The sequence below is a fragment of the Bactrocera dorsalis genome, chromosome 2 (assembly GCF_023373825.1).
Source record: "Bactrocera dorsalis isolate Fly_Bdor chromosome 2, ASM2337382v1, whole genome shotgun sequence".
NCBI classification, from domain to species: Eukaryota; Metazoa; Arthropoda; class Insecta; order Diptera; family Tephritidae; genus Bactrocera; species Bactrocera dorsalis.
In genome coordinates, this window is record NC_064304.1 from 20,510,073 (window position 1) to 20,528,515 (window position 18,443).

An 18,443-nucleotide genomic window follows, 5' to 3' on the forward strand; every position below is an offset into this window, starting at 1 on the left:
ATCGAGATTCTTCTTCAATTTATGATCTAATTTTTTTTACCTATACCGTACGTTTGATTCTGTGATCATTTAATTTCTCTACAATTTGTATGCTAATGTTTGGATTGCAAATCTAGGAGAATCCTTTAATGACGAATTCACCACAGAAACCATCGTAAAATGTCAACAACCACATAAAGTCCACCAACTGAAAATCGCCAATTGCATTGTGTTATTACTTTTGCAATTGAAATAAATGATTTCCAGCAATGAAAATTGAATTGGACTTTCTAATGTGCTCTCAGCAAATTGCGCTCTAATTTAGGCGATAAATCTTGGCACCTCGTAAACCGTTGAGGGCCGACCAGCGGCGCACGCATTAGATATTGCCAATTTATTTAGAATTTTCCAATAAACCTAATACGCGCCACACATGTATAAATATACACGTGTGTGCGTGTGTATAACAGCATGCATGTGGGCGGTTACATATGTATGTATGTGTGTGTTCGTGTGCATATATAACCAATTTATGTACTCGTTTATCTATTTTAAAGCTATCTCGGTATTGTCCTCATGCCATTCGTTGCACGTTGCCTTTATTGCCTTGTTGTTGGTATTTACAGTGTTGCCACCGCGTCGTCCATGGCATTAACGTAATTGTGTATTTATCCGCTAAACATGAAATGAAAAGTTATTGCAATGTATGGCATTAAGTTAATATACTTCACGCCAGCCGAGCGTGCAGCGCTGGACCATTGGTTAACGCGTTGACATACAATTTTAGCACGCATACATATGTATAGTACATGCACTCATACATATGTATAGTACATGCACTCACACATACATATATGTACATACATGCTTCGGAAGCTTTAGCAAACACTTGCTTGTCTATCGTTAGCTTGTGGATGGCGAATGTATGTGTGTTTGTGGGTTGCCACCCTTAAATGAAACAAACGTGACAATGTTTGTGTTGTTTTTGCATGTGAGTTCAGCCGGCGGCGTGTTCTCGCACTCACTTAAAAAGAACACAAAAAACCAACAACCATTAAGCGCGTATAGCAACAACAATTACAACAGCAATACTGCATGCATAAAATATACCAATATGGCAATTATCGCCTAAATTTTATTACCCGGCTATAGGCAAATCCTCAGTCAAGGAAGGGGCAATATATTTATAGAAGCGTGTACACTTGGAAAAATGTTTAGTTATAATTTAGTAGGAATAATATAGAAGCTGCGATTTTCTAACACTGATAATATCTCTGTAGACGCCACTGTAGCTTTATGGATTTTTCTATACTGAAATCTAGTACTGCAGATAACCATATTTCGGGCCCCGGCGAAGTAGATCAGCATCAACCCCTTTGGGGATGTCATCATGGAGACTAAATTTACCGTCCGTTGTCGTAAAGATACCTCCTTGCCCACCCTGGCGTTAAAATCGCCAAGCACGAATTTGACATCATGGCGGGGGCAGCTCTTAGAGGTCATAGTAGACATATTTGGTCACATCGTCCTTCTCTTCTGTCAGCAATATGTTGAAGAACTTCGGTTTGATGCGAATGGTGGCCAGACGTTCATCAGCCGAGGCTCCTTTCTCCCTTTCGCTAGAAGTGTTTTCTCACTTTAGCATGCTTTCAAACGAATGTTTCTTGGCTATCCAGAGAATAAAAGAATAGTTTCTGGCCACTTCCAAGTGAATGGCTCTCGTTGAGCTTTCCTCATTTGCTAGAGCGAGAGAACTGGTAGGTGGTTCAGCCTTTCCATACACTCCTTCACTAACAGCGATTAGACTTCATAAGCTGAGATGGCTTTTAGTGCCGCTTGACTATCGCTTAATAAACGTTCATTGCGATAGTTATGTTGGAGATTAATTCCTGCACACTGACTTATAGCAAAGTAAGGTGCTCGGAAAACAGCCCATTGGTATGGATAGCTTGATATGCAGTCCCGCAATGCTTGCTTCAATGCCTTCTAGTATTTTCGAGCCATCAGTGGGAAAGTTCTGCCTCTTAGTAGTAGTTCGAGTTTGGAATCACTCTACTCAGCCTTACTGCCGAGAGTAATTTTAAACTTCTTTGTGGAGTTTATTCTCTTCATAACGTCGTCTCTTGGAAGAAGGGCCAGTGGTGTGTCTAAAGCCCTCATTTGTTGAGAGGAAATTATCTTCTTATGCCATACCACTTTATTGCCATGAACAGCATGGTATTCTTCGCAGCCTGTTCGATCACTAGGTGAAGCGGTGTGAGCTTCAGCATGACTTCAAGTGCTGCGGTTGGGCTTCGAGGGTTGAAGACCTACCGAAGACTGCATGGACTTTGTTGTCCAAGCAACCGCTGTATAAGTGACAATTGGCCTTACAATCATGGTATACAGCCATCTAATGATACCAGGCGTTCAACACCTAAATCTACCGGCAGGGCGTCTGCATTTCATTAATTCTTTGATGGCGCTGGACAGTATTAATTCCACTTGTCTATTCCACCGTAAGGTTGAGTCTAATGTGAGGCCTAGAAACTTGATCTTTTTAGACACCTACAACTCCCTGAAACCAAGTGTTAAGGGCTTCAAGGCCGGAAAAGACCTTTGCTTTGTGAAAGGGACGACGATAGTTTTTGACCCACAGTAGTTTCAGCTATCTTAGTACGCAGTACAGTCTCTATCTATCCACATACTGGAGCCGACACCTCTCTAACTTTTTCTTCAACCCATCAGTGAAGAACTTCAGTGACATCGTGGTATCCCCACGGGCAAGAACCAATTCAAAATCCCGCCGAAAATCCGAATTCAGGATAATAAAAGAGTACGCATAATTTTTCATTGTACCAACGTGGTCCATTATCCTCTATATACATATATTTATATATACATATGTATACTTGTATATATGTATGTTATGTGCTTGTGAATCAAAGGCTTTGCTTATTTTGCTCCTCATGGTCATAAAATAAGTTAGAGGAAATAAACGCAACCTCGGGATAAAGATAAATTTCACTTACGCCCTCTCAGCAACGAATCGCCAACATTTTATGTCCGCCTTTACCCACACATACACACCTACATATGTATATATACAGGCAATTTGTATAGATGTTTATAATATGCATTAGTCAGCTTAGCCAATTGTCGTAATGAAAGCCATAACAAGTGTAATAACACCAACAGCAGCAACACAAATGTGACGATCACTGCTTAACAGTCCATTGAAGTGTCAATTCCAATTTGACTTAGGCATTGTTATTGGTGACACAAGCAATAATTCCATCTTCGAGCCGACGGCATATAACATTTAATTCCGCATCGCCTTCGGTATGATTAGCCAAAAGCTATGCAATCATTGTTATTGTTGTACCATAAATGTAGGTATGTACGTTTGTATTCACTCACAAATTTGTATAAGACAAATGCCTGAAGCCAGCCTAGTGATAACAGTATTCTGATAGGAAAAGCAAATTCAATTATGTGTATATATATGTACTCGTATATACATATGGATGACATATGTATGTGCATACTGAAGGGTTTTCTCTTAAGATTATTTATTAGTTGATTTGTTTTTTCCTTGCTATTGTTTTATTTGATAATAATTGCTTGAAATAACTGTCTTTAATCAAAGAGATCATGTTACTTGCTAGGAAATAATGATTCCCGCTGCAAGTAATGGGTCAAACAGTCACAATTAAACTCCTAACTGGGAAGTAACCTTTAAATTAACCTAATTTTTACTCAATAACAGTTTATCTTCAATATGAGCAGATATATCAGAGCCGTTTTCACATTTTCCTCTCGTTACTTAGAGACCAACGTCAGAATCAACAGAATTCGTTAGGAACTCTATTATATAGGTCTACCAAGAAACATTTTTGTTGTATGAAGACTGAATACGGTTAGTTCATCCAAAGAATAGCTCTTAGATGGGTAAAATCCAGATGGATTACAATAACGCAGGAATATCTCGAGCCTGTTTGAGGAAAAGTACAAAATTAACTGTTATCGAAGTCAGTTAACGGTATGTAAAAGAAGCGAGCTGTTTCGACGGGGTTAGACTATAGGGAAAGGGATTTTATGTGCGTCGAATTGGTGTGGCAAACGACAGTTGGTTTATATTATACGGAAACTCTTTAAATGCAGGACATAAGTTTAGTATGTTAGGGCCGATTTTGCATAGGTAGGAATTTAATCTACTACAATATTCAAATCGAAATGACGCAAGGGTTCCGTGGTTTCACACGACAACTCGAGCTCTTGGTCTGTGATAGGTGCTGTTTGAACTCTAAGAACGCCATTCAATGGCGTTTCAATCAAGATATTAGTAGCTCCACTGTTAATAGAGCTCAGTAATTGTCTGAAGTTAGTCGTGACCGAAATTTCATCAGTATGGTGCGTTAACTTGTCTTGTATTGCAGAATAATTGTCTAGATATGTTGTTGGGGGCGTTTCCGCGCCAAACAGATGACTGCAATGCTGATGAAATAATCCCATCACAAACTGTTTGAAAAAAAGGATGTAGTGCTCTTTAACCGGAAGCATTCGCCTCTCACAGTCAGTACGAGACATCCAGTAAGTGTCCGGACTGCAAGTTTATATCTTTTTCAGCCGCGTCCTATTGTATTCAGGCGATGATAATATGGTAATGCCGACTACTAACGACTTGTTAATCATACTGAAGATTTGTACCTTGGTAATGATCGTGCCATATGCGAAGAGGGGGTACGGACAACTAAACATAAAGCGCAAAATGTTTCTTTGTTGATTGTCGAAAAAAATGTTGAGATCTATACTCCTTCGCCCGGTTTTAAAATATAGTTACTGTGATTTTCCTAGGGGAGAATATAAGACTCTTAGCAGTGAGGAAGCGATAAAAGTTGTTTAGATAGGCGTTTACTCTCATACACATGTCATCGATTCCAGTGCCCAATGGCAATTTCGTACAATATTCAGCGAATAAGGTTAAAAATATTTCCCATAGTGGTTTCGAGATATAGTTAAACAGTATACGGGAAATAAAACCTCGCCGCGGAATCCTCGGTTTAATTTTTCTTAACTTTTAAATCGAAATCTTACGAATTATAACCGACCGCTCATGCAAGGTCTATTTCTTCGGCCCCGGTGGAAGTGCAGATTATTCGGTGTCTTCTAGTTGTGTTGTATGATTGACTATGTGAAGATCTGGATTCTATGTACATTCTAGTAGAGAAGTCTCGCTGTATCCTTCAATTAATAACGCAAAAAATTTTCTTCGGGGAACCAAATCTCCTCAAATTTATTGGCCCCAACGAGTAAATAATGCTAACCTCCAAAAATTTTTTCCTCATCGGTAGTAAGCAATCTCAACATCAAGGTCATCAACTATATTGAGCGCAAAAAATTGAAATTTTTTAACGGTTCCGCCTGGAGAACAAATATCTTGGCCATAAATATTGTAAGATTTTTTTCTTAACAATTTTCCACCCACTACATCCTTTTGTTTTCACGGAATGCACCGTGTGGTTTAAAAAAGTTTTTAAGAATCTTTTCTATTTAATGATTTTAAATTATAATTAAATTTTCATATTTGACTTCTTCAAAGACAATGCATATTTAGCTTCTTTGCTCCTAAATTTATAGTTAAATATATATGTGTGTATATACATATATATAGAATTTCAGTATACATTTTACAAATTATTTAAACACATTTAAAGTTTATTGTACACAATTTCCTCCCTCATTCCTCCATATACACAAACACTCCTCATCACCCATTTCACCACAGTGCAATTCTTTGCCTGTTTGTTTTGTTCAAGAAACTACATTCCCTCTTTATCATTTTCACCTTAGATAAAACCAAAATGATGCTCAAAATGAAATGTAAATGTCGTCTTTATTGTTGTCATTTCAAAAAGATGTCCTTAAAATATAAGGCGACAGCCCCCACTACCACTAACCTTGCACCAACCGTCAGGTGAAATTTAACGCCTGGTGTGCAATGTGGGTGGCTGTCTGTCTGCCCAACTCATTTGTCATATCCGGTCTGTGAGCTTATTTGTAGCTCTAAATTGGCATAATTTGACAGACGAAATATTTAAGCGCTGGAAGACGGGAACAACACAATTAAAAAGGTGTCAGTGAGTATTTTGTTTTTGCAATTTAATTAAAGCTTTCAAATAAAGAAACAGTGTTTGTACTGAGTCACCTAAAAGTTACTGCTTATATAATTTAAATTTGTTTATTTTAAAATTTTGGAATTTTATTAGTCATAGAATGCTCTTTGCGCCGTAAAGAGAGACTTTTATTCTAATACGATAACGGTGAAACTCTGTAGAAAAGAAGCCATGTAAACAATATAATTAAAGTCAAAAGTACCTAAGAACGTCAAAGCATTAAAACTTACTTTTGATGTTTATACCCAGAAGAGGGTATATTAGGTAAGAAACGACAGAGGCCCAAAAATGCTTGTAAATATAAAATATTAGAGCAACGAGCCAAGTCGATTTCACTCTGTTCCAGACGCGAACTAGTCTCTCAATTTATGTGATTTCGATCTGAAATTTAGCACTTGTCTTTTTCTCTCCAAAAGCTGCGGAAACTGACCGATCAAAATCAAGTTCTTTTTATTTGACGAGATACATATTTTCAAGAAGTTAGGACATAGATAATTTTCAAAGGCAACGATCCAATACTTGAAAATATTGTCCAGATCGAACCACTATACCATATAGCTGCCATACAAACTGACCGATCATCATGTACTTAAATTATAAGATTTGTATTTGTCGAGGCTTGTTGTTGTTGTTGTTGTAGCGGCAGAATTCTGCCGAGTTGACACTCTATGGGCGAATAAGAAATCAGGGTCCGTTCCAGCTACGTCGACCCGATTGTCGTGGGAACGGTGTTTGCCAAAGGAGTTATAGCTTACATTTTTTCTGTTTTTAATTCAACTCTGGACAACAACCTTTGAAATCGTCGAAATTACTTAAAGCATTGTACTAATTTGTAAGATTGCTTATCTGCCTTTTTATTTTAACTAAAACGTAATTTCTAAAACAACTTAACTAGTGAGTAAAAACAATTCGAAGAAAACATTAAATTTTAAAATTTTATGGGCATACGTGACAACATAAGAAATTGAATACACACGAAATTTAGATTTCTTAGAATGACGCATACGATGTAGAAACGGAAACACGCAATGTTTAGCTTTAAAATAAAACATAAAACCTTTTCGATAAATTATCTTCAACATAGGAATTCTTTAATATTGCAAAACAAATACACACGCATACATATGTAAAGACAGAAAGAACTGTACAAATAAAACTTGTATATTTTAAGTAATAAATTTTGCCTCTGTCATGAAAGCTCTATACCTCTTTCATTTACAAAATCGTTAATATATCATTAGGTTATGTAATTGAGTTTATAAATATTTATTAATATTATTAAATATTAGATGGAATACTTAAAATGTTAGATTAGCCTTCAATGTTAAATTTCAACTGAAGTTACAGCGAAAGTACACTTGGTGTGCAAAATATTTTTCTATAAATAATTTATGTTATAAATTTTCTTCAAATTGCCAATGTAAAGACTTACAAGTTATATGTATGTATATATACAAAACTTGCAAATGAGATTTTTAGCTGTTCAATTTTTTTCATCTTTGAAATTTTTGCTTCCGTTGTAAAAGTTTTTATTCTTCGCTTCGAAACATTGAAATGTGCACGTAAAAACGCAAACGACCTGTTTTTCAGGTGTGTTCGCTAGCAAACTAAAAATTATATTACCATTCGTTCGGCGGGCACAATTCCGATTACTTTGGCGCCGCGATCTGAAGGTACCGTTGGAAAGAGGAAGTCCTCCTGATTAAAAAATATATAGGGTTATAGGGTCCGCAAACGCTTAGTTTACGAGATATTCGACCTTAAAGTCCGAAAAATCGCAAAATTGGACCATTTCAAGACGCTATTTCACCACATTAAACGCACTTTTTTCACATTTTTCACTTCAAATTAATTAATTTACACTATTAACTTTTAAATAAAACCACATTTTACACATTTAACAGGTTTTTTACCTAAAAAATCTTTATTTTAAAAATTACATTTTACGCTTGTTTGAACCTCATTTGTTTACCAAAAATTACGACGAAATGGAGCGCTGCCATGTGATGATAAGGCAATTCGTGAAATTCCTCTTTTTCGCAAAATTCCTCTATTCATGCATATGGATATTTTCTTGTATAAATTTATTAAGCAAATAAGCAATATTATATACGGTAAATGTTCAGCAGAGCGGCTTTTCCGAAAACGTGCACCAATTTTCACGGGAATTGTCTTAAAAAATTCGTTTTTAATTCCGATTCACGAATGTGTATGACGCGTTATTTAATTTTATGTTATTAATTGGAAAAATAAAAAGAAATTAAAATATCGATATTCTCAATATTCGAGTCAGAAAGAAAATTTGTAAAAATGAGAAATACATATTATAAAAATAATAATAATTGGAAAAATAAAAAGAAATAAAAATATCGATATTCGTAATATACGAGTCTGATCGTGAATTGGCAAAAATGAGAAATACATAATAGGAAAATTTATAATTAATTATTATTGCAGAAAGAAGAAGAATTTGGACACAGAAGAATTTTGAACACCGGGGTTTTGGACCGACCAGGGATATTATTTTTCGAGCGCTCGAAAAATAATATCCCTGGTCGGTCCAAAACCCCGGTGTTCAAAATTCTTCTGTGTCCAAATTCTTCTTCTTTCTGCAATAATAATTAATTATAAATTTTCCTATTATGTATTTCTCATTTTTGCCAATTCACGATCAGACTCGTATATTGCGAATATCGATATAAAAACGCTGTGAAACGCTAAAAAATTCTTCACTTTTGGTTTTTAAGGTGTGGCAACGCTGGTTTTCCTCGTAAATATAAACACTCTAAACTTTTCAGCCATAAATTTTATATGTGATTTTAAATTACTAAATTTGGCTGAAAAATTAGGAAATGAAAGTGAAAATCGAACTGATTTCAATGTTAAGAGTGTATATTTAATTATAGTGAAAGAAAAACGTGAAAATTTCTGTGAAACATGGAGAAATAACATGTGTTCTTAGTGCGAATTTTTGATTTTTTAAACGTGAATATTTTTAAAAATATTAGCTATTTTCACATGATTTTTGGATATTCCACCTCTATAGAAGCCCCCCTATCCGTACATACCCCATTTATACGGAAATTCGGTTTTTTTACCCCGCCGCCAAAGTAATCGGAATCGTGCCGTTCGGCGCTTACGTCAGTGTTTTTCAACAGCCCACTGCAGGCGCTTATGAACGCAGCGATGCTAAACGATTTTGCATTTCTTGTAAATCTTCCTCCTCTTCACCAGCTTCATCTTCAGATTCAACTACTGTGGCAGCGGGTACTTCACGTTTTTCGGCGGCGATACCTTCGGGTGGTAACGGTGCTTCACCAAGTTTACCATCCGTAATTTCCCATAAGACTTTATCTACTTCCTTTGCCGCCTCCTCTTCCATCTCTTCAGACTCTTCCAGCGAATCCATTGTCTCGTCGAGCATTTCCTCAATTATGCCTGCTTTCATCATTTCTTTCGACATGTCTCGCATTATGCCGGCTAATTCGGGATAACGTACCAAATTCTGCATAGCTTGCATTACTTCTGTGGATTTTTGTAACGAGCCGGCCACGCGTAACGTAGCTACAAAAAAAAATATTTGTGTTGTCTTAAATCACCTGGATATGTGTATGTATGTATAACACAAACTATTTACCCAATTGGTTCTTCATTTGTAGCTGTATGGAGTTAAGGTGTGCCTTAGATGTGTAAATACGATTTATCGCTTTACGTGCGCGCACAATTTCTTTTGCGAGAATGACACAAGTGTCCCGATCATTTTTTGTAGCTGCCTGCTTTAAGGAACGCTTCACTTTCTCCTCCTCTCGCTGTATACTACGTATCTGCCGATCCAGTTGATTGCTTTCCTTACGAATTTTGTGCGTCCATTCTTGCACCTAAGCGAATCATAACAAATTAGTTCAAGCATATGCAAATATTATTTCGTTTTGTTTGTTTTTAATTTTAAATGGGATGATGTAGTATACATAACTGGTTTGCCTTGGCCATGAACTCAACCACTGTACAAGTAGGCCAAAACTTTTACCAAAATTGGTATTGTACAAGCGTTATTACCTGCTCTTTAGGATCTTTGGTATGTGTTTTGCCGAATAACCCCATGTTTAGTTCGTGGATACACTTGTTTCAAATATTTTATTTATTTTTTTATAAGAAATTAAGCAAATCTAACAAAATGACTCATTTATGAAATTTCTTTAGCCAACAAAATTCAATGGTTTTGTTTGTGTCACCTAAATGTCAATTGGTTTGTTTTGATTTCACTCTGCGCAACTGCGCAGTAACAGCGGGCAGTGTTGCTAGCGCATTTGTTTTATTGACAGCAGTACCCAATCAGAAAATATTACAAACTCTTCTCTAAAAAATCCGCTACAGCGAAGTATCATAAGGCATTGCAACTTTTTTAGGTTTCATTATATTTGATCATGTTTTAACGACCTCTTATACATTGATTTCTATGTGCAACTAAAGTGCTTAATTTCCCTGTAACGAAAAATTCCCTAAATAGAAATGTTTACCGATAATTTTTATTCGTACTGTACACATTTCACACGTTTCTTGACATTCGTCTTATCATAGTTGAGGTTAGGTATTCATTCTATCAGCTGTTTTCCCATTCCATTTGCACGCACAAACAATTGCATCACGACTTTCCCGGCTAGCAAAATCGTGATGACAATTTGTATATATTTTTAATTAATATTTCAATTAATTATAATAAAAAGCCGTATTTATAATTTGCTAGGTGTGTAAATTATTGTGAAGTATGCAAAATTCTAAATGTAGTATTAATTTACTTAATACGCTCACGCGAAATCTGAACCTACGCGCATCAACATCGCCACTAAACGTTTCCTCTCATATTGCCACTAAATATGTGCACCTCAGCAGTTATGTACAAGCGCGTAACAAGAAGACTGGTCCACAGCATGTTTCTACACTTTTCAAACCGGTACCAATGCCGCGAAATGCAGACGAACATGATGTGGGTGCTGAAATGGTGGGTAAACTGGACAAAGCAGAATTGCTGAAGATTCTTAACAAATTCACGCAAAAACGTGAAATCAAACAATTGTGTGTGGAAAATGGACTTGACAGTGAGTTTATTCAATTAGTTAAATACTTTTTTTGTGAATGCGCTAATTGTCGATTTCCAACAGCTTACTTACAACAACAAGCCTTTGCCTCATTTCGCCGATACTGCATTGAGGCGGAAAACCTTCCAGTGGACTTGCACATAACCGTTAGTGATATACTAAATAATGCGGGGCACATTGATGATATATTTCCATATTTCCTGAGGCACGCTAAAACCATATTTCCTCATTTAGACTGTATGGATGATCTGAAGAAAATCTCAGATCTACGTACACCAGCGAATTGGTACCCGAGTGCACGTGCAATTACCCGAAAAATCGTATTTCACGCGGGACCGACAAATTCTGGAAAAACGTATCATGCTATGGAACGTTTTTTGACCGCAAAAACAGGTGTATATTGTGGTCCACTAAAACTACTAGCCACTGAGGTGTTCAACAAAGCTAATGATAGGGTAATAATCAGCTATTTTATTAAATATTGCTGTAAGTAAGCTAACCATTTTCAATACAGGGTACAGCCTGTGATCTTGTTACGGGTGAGGAACGTAAATTTGGTATTAATGAAGATACGCCAGCAAATCACGTAGCTTGTACTGTAGAGATGACTTCGGTAAACACGCCTTGTGAGTTTGTAAATAATATTTCAACGTATTTTTCTTAATAACTATTTCTTTTAATCAGATGAAGTTGCTGTTATCGATGAAATACAACAATTGCGGGATCCGCAACGTGGTTGGGCCTGGACACGTGCCTTTCTTGGCCTAATTGCTGATGAAGTGCACGTTTGTGGTGAGTCCGGTGCTTTAGAGCTACTGCAAAAAATTTGTGAAACAACAAATGAAACCGTCGAAGTGCACAACTACGATAGGCTTACCGAGCTTACCATTGAGGATTCAGCATTGACAAGCCTGGACAATGTGCAGCCAGGTGATTGCATTGTGTGTTTCAGTAAAAACGATATTTACTCAGTGTCGCGCGAAATTGAAGCGAGGTAAAAAGTTAAAAAGTACATCAAAACAAAATTACATTACACTAACAATAATTATAGAGGTAAAGAGGTGGCTGTGATCTATGGCGGATTACCACCAGGCACCAAGTTGGCGCAAGCAGCAAAATTCAATGACCCGGACAATAGTTGTAAAGTGATGGTCGCAACGGATGCGATCGGCATGGGTCTAAATCTGTAAGTTATGCTTAATAACGGTTTATATCAATATTTAAGTATGTGTATTGTAGGAGCATACGCCGTATCATCTTTTATTCAATAATCAAACCCTCAATGAACGAAAAAGGTGAACGAGAAATTGATACAATCTCCATATCGTCAGCGCTGCAGATTGCCGGTCGCGCTGGACGTTTTCGTACACAGTGGGAGCATGGTTATGTGACCACTTTTAAAGCGGACGACTTACAGACCTTGCGCAAGATTTTATCCCAGAAACCTGAACCTCTGAAACAAGCTGGTCTGCATCCTACCGCCGATCAAATAGAGCTTTACGCTTACCATCTGCCAAAATCCACACTCAGCAATCTGATGGTTTGTGACCAAAAATTTATTATGAAAATATCAGTTTACATCTAACTATTTTTTTTTTTTTAACCGTTGCAGGATATATTTGTGAATCTGTGCACAGTTGATGACTCGTTATACTTTATGTGCAATATTGAAGATTTTAAATTCTTAGCTGAGATGATTGAACACGTGCCGTTGCCACTTCGTGCACGCTATGTATTCTGTTGTGCGCCCATAAACAAAAAGATGCCCTTTGTGTGCTCCATGTTCCTTAAGGTACTATCTCACAGACAATTAATGTCGATTATGTTACATAATTATTTTAAAATGCTCTCCACAGATTGCCCGACAGTATAGTCGCAACGAACCAATCACCTTCGACTTCATTACACGTAATTGTGGTTGGCCCTTTGCCTTGCCCAAAACGATCATTGATCTTATGCACCTGGAATCGGTATTCGATGTGATGGATCTATATTTATGGTTAAGTTATCGTTTTATGGATTTATTCCCCGATGCAGCAGCAGTACGTGTAGCGCAGAAGGAACTTGATGACATAATACAGCAGGGTGTGTTTCAAATTACGCGGTTGCTAAAGAATTCCGAAGCCAGTCAAAGTGCAACCGATGGAGATACGACGTATAATTTACGAAGATCCACATATATGCGTGGTAAGCAGTGAAAGCACAAATAGTAATCGTTATTTGTAAAACCTTAATTTCTATCACATAGAACCACGCATACCAAACTCCTCACGTGGTCGCCTAACAGACCGTTTAATCGCTCAAGGTCTACTAACGCCTGGTATGCTGAGTGAGCTGCGCAAGGAATGGGATGCACAGCAACAATCGCTCGCGCAGTCCACAATCGAAAGCGCCTTCGATTCGGATGATGAAGGGAACAATAGTGGTTTCAAGAAAATGCGACGAAAGCGACGCAAGTGAATTGCAATAAAATTGCTACAAAAAACAGACTTTATTTATGTATAGTTTCTCATTTGTATGTAGTTAATTGCGTATAATTATATAAATAATTAATTTCGTACAAAATTTAGCGTTGTCATGCAGTTCGTATGCGTCATTGAGAATTGACGACGAAAGAGACGAAAACTACTCAGAAACTCAACAATCACTTTTGTTTTAAATAATTTAAGTACATATTCATGTATATACGTAATTATTATTCCTTAAGAGGTGCAAATGGGCACAAAAAAATAATAAAGCAGCCAGTCAAGAAGAAGAGTAGTTGAAATTCTTAATCTTTTTGTTGCTTTTTTTTCACAAGGTATATTAAGTTTGCCACAAAGTTTGTAACATCCAGAAGGAAACGTCGGAAATATAACATCTAGCGGACATTCGAACTGAGCGATCAAAATCAAGTACTTTTACGGACAATTTTTAACTTGTTAAAGTGTTGTAGCTTCGATGTAACCGAAGTTAAGTTTTTTTATATTTTTTTTATAACTTTTATTTTTTTTTATATTTATTTTATTTTTTTAATATATATTTAAATTTTTTTTAATGTATTAATATTTTTTATTTTTTTAAATATATTTTTTTTATTTATTTATTTTTTTGTTTTTATTTTTTTTTTCCAAAATACTCGTTATTGCTGGATTTACAAGACCTAGTATACCAACAACGTAAAAATAACATAAATAAAATAACAGTTTTGTTCTTTTCATCTTTTTATTATCCATTCATTGGCAAAATGATCATTATCTTCATTTTTTAATTTGTATCATTAGTTCGTTATGGGCTTTAAATTACACGGAAATTATAAAGATTAAAAATCTTTGTGTTTTGTTTTTTTACTTTCTTGTTAACGTTAGGATACAAAAATGTCTTTGAATTAGTTTTTACATGGTATGTATTAACTTCTGTTGCTTTGTTCCATGTATAATGCAACAGAACGTGAAAAATTCAATGACTACTACTAAAAAAGGTATTTAAGTAACATTTCATTTAACTTCTTTGTTTGCAGAGTAATATTAAATTTTATTAAAAAAATTATTAAACTACTGTTTTATGTAGAAAAAAAGCAATATTTCTCACATTTATTTGATATTGTTTTTAACATTAAAAACTTAAAGGCATTGTTATTTGGCTTCAGCAATGTGCTAAGAATAAGTATATAAATATTGAAATTTGGTGAACAAATTGTTAGAGTGTAAATTAAAACACTAGCAAACGCTACATCCTTATAATTTCAGGTGCGTGTTATGTAATGAAATTTTCATGTTTGTATGATGTAACAGAAATTGCAAAATCCATAAATTAATTTTTGCATGACGAAGTACGTCTATGTGTGTATGTATGTATATATGCATATAGGTAATAAATTATATAAGTATATTAAAATTTCGCATAGCACAAAGTAATAGTTATTAATCAGTTGCTTATAAAATAAATATTGGTTTTCGTTTCAAATTACGACAGTCTCAAGACACACTTCAGTTCAAGTGAGCAGCAGGACAATTAGCGCACTGACCCAGTGTTTGCAATTATCCTGTAAAGCAACAATGTATATGATGACCACTTCACAAGCACACATATGTATGTATGTATGCATGTAGTTTAGGCTATCCGTTATTTCTCAAGTTGATTGTTTTTTTGCAAAGTCACACCTGAAGTTTAAATTTTTACGCTAAAAATAAGTATCCAATGTAAACACACTCTTTAACTTCAATTTAAACCCTCAATCATATTATAATTTAATTTTTTTTATATTATACATTGAGCAAATAAATCTATAACAATGAAAAAGTTCTAATATTCTAGTAAAAAAGATTTCGCACGATTTTTTCTAGTAAAGTACTTATGTATTCCTTTAAATGTTAAACGCGTTTGAATTTATGCATGAAATGGCATGTGCATTCATGCAAATGTTTTCTACATTCTGTGTTGCTCATACGACAGGGTGTGCTATACATATGAATACAGTAGTTTAAAGGCATAAATTGTTTAGACTTTTTTGTAGAGCAAATAATTGTGTATTAGAATCATCCTTTTAAGTTTATTTGCTTTGGAGTTAAAAAAATTATTGCAAAGTTTCAAAAAATTATATGAAAAATATGTATGTATATGGAAAAATAAAATGATTTAGGCACGTATGAAATTTAAAATAACGAGTTTGCTTACATTCTTATTTTTACGGATAATAATAATTTAAAATAAAGAGTTAAAAAAAAACTCTTTGGAGAAACTCCTTGGAAACATTGGATTCTTATTTTTAGTGCATTTTTGCAACTTCAAGGGGGCGTTTGCACAAACCAAAATCAACTTGGCATATAACGAACATCCTAAAACAGTTATGGTAAATAAATGGTATGTTTGTGTTATGCAGGGTTCTCCTTCATATTATTTTCCGTAATATATATGTATTTATATATATGTATATTATTTTTTAAATTTACCGCTAAGCATGTTAATTTGATTATTTTGTTATTATTATCTCCATCATCATCATTTTTTCTGTGTCTATACCTAGAAAGTGTTAATTAGAGAGCAACAATGCATGGTGTTCCATAAAAAATTCTTTAGGTAGGTTTCGGATAGTAGATAGTGCTGACTTTTTAAACGGTTGTTTTTTTATGAAATATTTTTGTATGAATATACTACTTAAATAGCCATGTAAATACTTTTTACATACATACAAATATGCAGATAACAGCAATAAAAACATTTAGTCCGCATTGGATCTTATTAAAAAACACATCTATAGTTTTGAATATAAAAATAACTTCATTTCGCTAAAAATATCATTAAAAATTATTTAACATTATCTTTTCAACGATGTTCAACGACATGGAATGACCTCTCCAGCCGTTGCAAGTTCAATTTATTTTATATTTCCTACTCATTTTCCTGCAATAATACATTACTTCCAGTTTCTTTCTCACCTTTTGGCGCTAACTGCTCACATTTTTCCAAACTTATTTGTACTTCTAATTTATGTATGTATGTATATATGTATGTATTTGCTGGGGAATGTGCAGCGGCGTAGTAGCAACATTCAACATTGATAAGGTAGTAATTACAATTAGTTTGTTAATTAAAGCTTTTATGTTATGTTAATTATAATTACGCTAAAAAATTATGTTTATACTTTTATTTTGCCATGCGACACTTGTGGCAATATAATTGCAACTTCAAGTTGCTGTTTTGAACAAGAAAGAAAATTCTTTTGGTTTCGTTTTTTAGAAAGTGTGTGTGTGTGTGCAACTTAGCAATGAGTTCATTGAGCTCAATTTTAATACTTTTCATTCACATGTAGACGGAATTGTAGCCATACACTGACTGTCAGTACATTTTACCAACAATTGGGTATATGTTAAATATTATGCAAAATGCACCGTTAGCACTTTGACACTTGTGCCAAGCATGCATTTGACATTCCCTGCTACAATTTGCGCATTTTACACAAAACAATGCATTTTTTTTTGGTTTCGTTATTAATTTGATTTCAGTTGCAAGACTTTGCGCGAAAAATCCATAAATATTTCCTCTAATACGTTTCATATTTAGTGGGCACCGCTCGCCAAATTTGCATAATCTAGTTACTTGTCTTTTAGTAGAAACTACTCGCTAATGTTCCATTACTTTTTTACTTAAATATCCAAATATTTGATAAATTGTTTTTATGCCATAAACTCTTGCAATACTGTTCATGTAACTGCCATCCTTCAAGTACAATTTTGTGCGTATCCTGTAGATTTCTTAACATTTTCTAACTGCATTTTCATATGCGCTTACTTATATTTATTTGTGTATGTATGTATGTTTTTTTTTTAACTTTTTCAAATTTTCAAGGTACTAAGTTGCAATTATACTTGGAAAAAAATAACAAAAGAGCCATTTTTGAAGATGCTCTGCAAGAGCAAAGCAAAGATGAATGAAGTTAATTTGACTTTGCAGCAAGAAAAAAGGTTATCTTCGGTTGTTTTGGATATCAATATGTTTTTTTAATAAAAGCGCTACAAAAGTAGATCGATAGGCACAGCAAACGACGCCATATTTTTTCCGCTCTGCTGACATTTCTCTTCAGTAAGTTTTACCATTTCATCATGGAAAGATATACGATCCAACAATAAGTCGAAATTATTAAAATTTACTACCGAAATTCGGAGTAAGTGGCCTCATCTTTAAGAGCGCTACGTCCAATTTATGCAGAATCCAAAGCAGATAAGGCTTAATGAAGTAAATAGAACTGAAGATTGCCAAAAAAGTTTTATCTAATACTTTTTTATTATTTTTGAAAGTAGAAACTTTGCAAATTCTGCTGTCACCTCTTTCAAAGACTAAAAGAAACAAAATTGCATTTGACCGTTCGGCTACCATTGCATGGGCTGTAAAACTGTTCGAAGTAAAATCAAAGAAGAGACCGCTAAATCGTCAAAGTATAAATTTTTTTTTTAGTTCATTTTAACCAAACAAATTAACTTAAATTCAAAATTTAACCTAAAATATAGTACAACAGAAATCTTATTCCGAGTTAATCTAAAATGGCTGCATACAAAGAATTTATTTAATCTCTTCAACGCCTTTGGTCAAACAACTCAAAAAAAAATTCTGAACAGAAATTTGTACTTAAGTGCCAATTCCATTTTAACTGACAGTTATTGCCATTTATGCTTTAAGACATTTGTATGTTTATTAAATTTGCTTTTTAGCGCAAATTATTTTTGTTTTCTTTTAC

General features: G+C 34.7%; 2 protein-coding genes across 3 annotated transcripts in view; one reads left to right on the top strand and one right to left on the bottom strand.

Annotated features, from left to right (window-relative positions):
* Positions 1-7,638: 7,638 nt before the first annotated feature.
* LOC105229865 (charged multivesicular body protein 3) overlaps positions 7,639-18,443 on the bottom strand; it is a 79,883-nt gene continuing 69,078 nt past the window's right edge. Inside the window, exons 2-4 of the mRNA XM_049448872.1 lie at positions 10,191-10,281; positions 9,772-10,012; positions 7,639-9,698 (exon numbers count right to left, since the gene is read on the bottom strand). Coding sequence (XP_049304829.1) covers positions 9,307-9,698; positions 9,772-10,012; positions 10,191-10,235 — 678 coding nt within the window. The 5' untranslated portion in view covers positions 10,236-10,281 and the 3' untranslated portion in view covers positions 7,639-9,306. The remainder of the gene's footprint in view (positions 9,699-9,771; positions 10,013-10,190; positions 10,282-18,443) is intronic.
* On the top strand, positions 10,716-14,004 carry LOC105229864 (ATP-dependent RNA helicase SUV3 homolog, mitochondrial). Of its 2 annotated transcripts, XR_852725.4 has the most exons (10): positions 10,743-11,230; positions 11,294-11,685; positions 11,745-11,856; positions 11,915-12,224; positions 12,282-12,416; positions 12,470-12,770; positions 12,843-13,022; positions 13,087-13,417; positions 13,479-13,745; positions 13,801-14,004. XR_852725.4 is itself a non-coding variant. In XM_011210345.4 (9 exons), the coding sequence occupies exons 1-9, from the start codon at positions 10,900-10,902 to the stop codon at positions 13,688-13,690; spliced, it is 2,304 nt and encodes a 767-aa protein (XP_011208647.1). In that variant the 5' UTR covers positions 10,716-10,899; the 3' UTR covers positions 13,691-14,004. The 2 variants fall into 2 exon arrangements, 1 of the variants encoding a protein (XP_011208647.1); XM_011210345.4 differs by having other exon boundaries at positions 10,716-11,230; positions 13,479-14,004.

Coding starts and splice junctions, on each gene's coding strand:
- LOC105229864 (XM_011210345.4), top strand. CDS start 10,900: ATGCAAAATTCTAAATGTAGTATTAATTTACTTAATACGCTCACGCGA. Junction 11,231..11,293: donor TGTGGAAAATGGACTTGACA/GTGAGTTTATTC, acceptor GATTTCCAACAG/CTTACTTACAACAACAAGCC. Junction 13,023..13,086: donor TGTGCTCCATGTTCCTTAAG/GTACTATCTCAC, acceptor TGCTCTCCACAG/ATTGCCCGACAGTATAGTCG.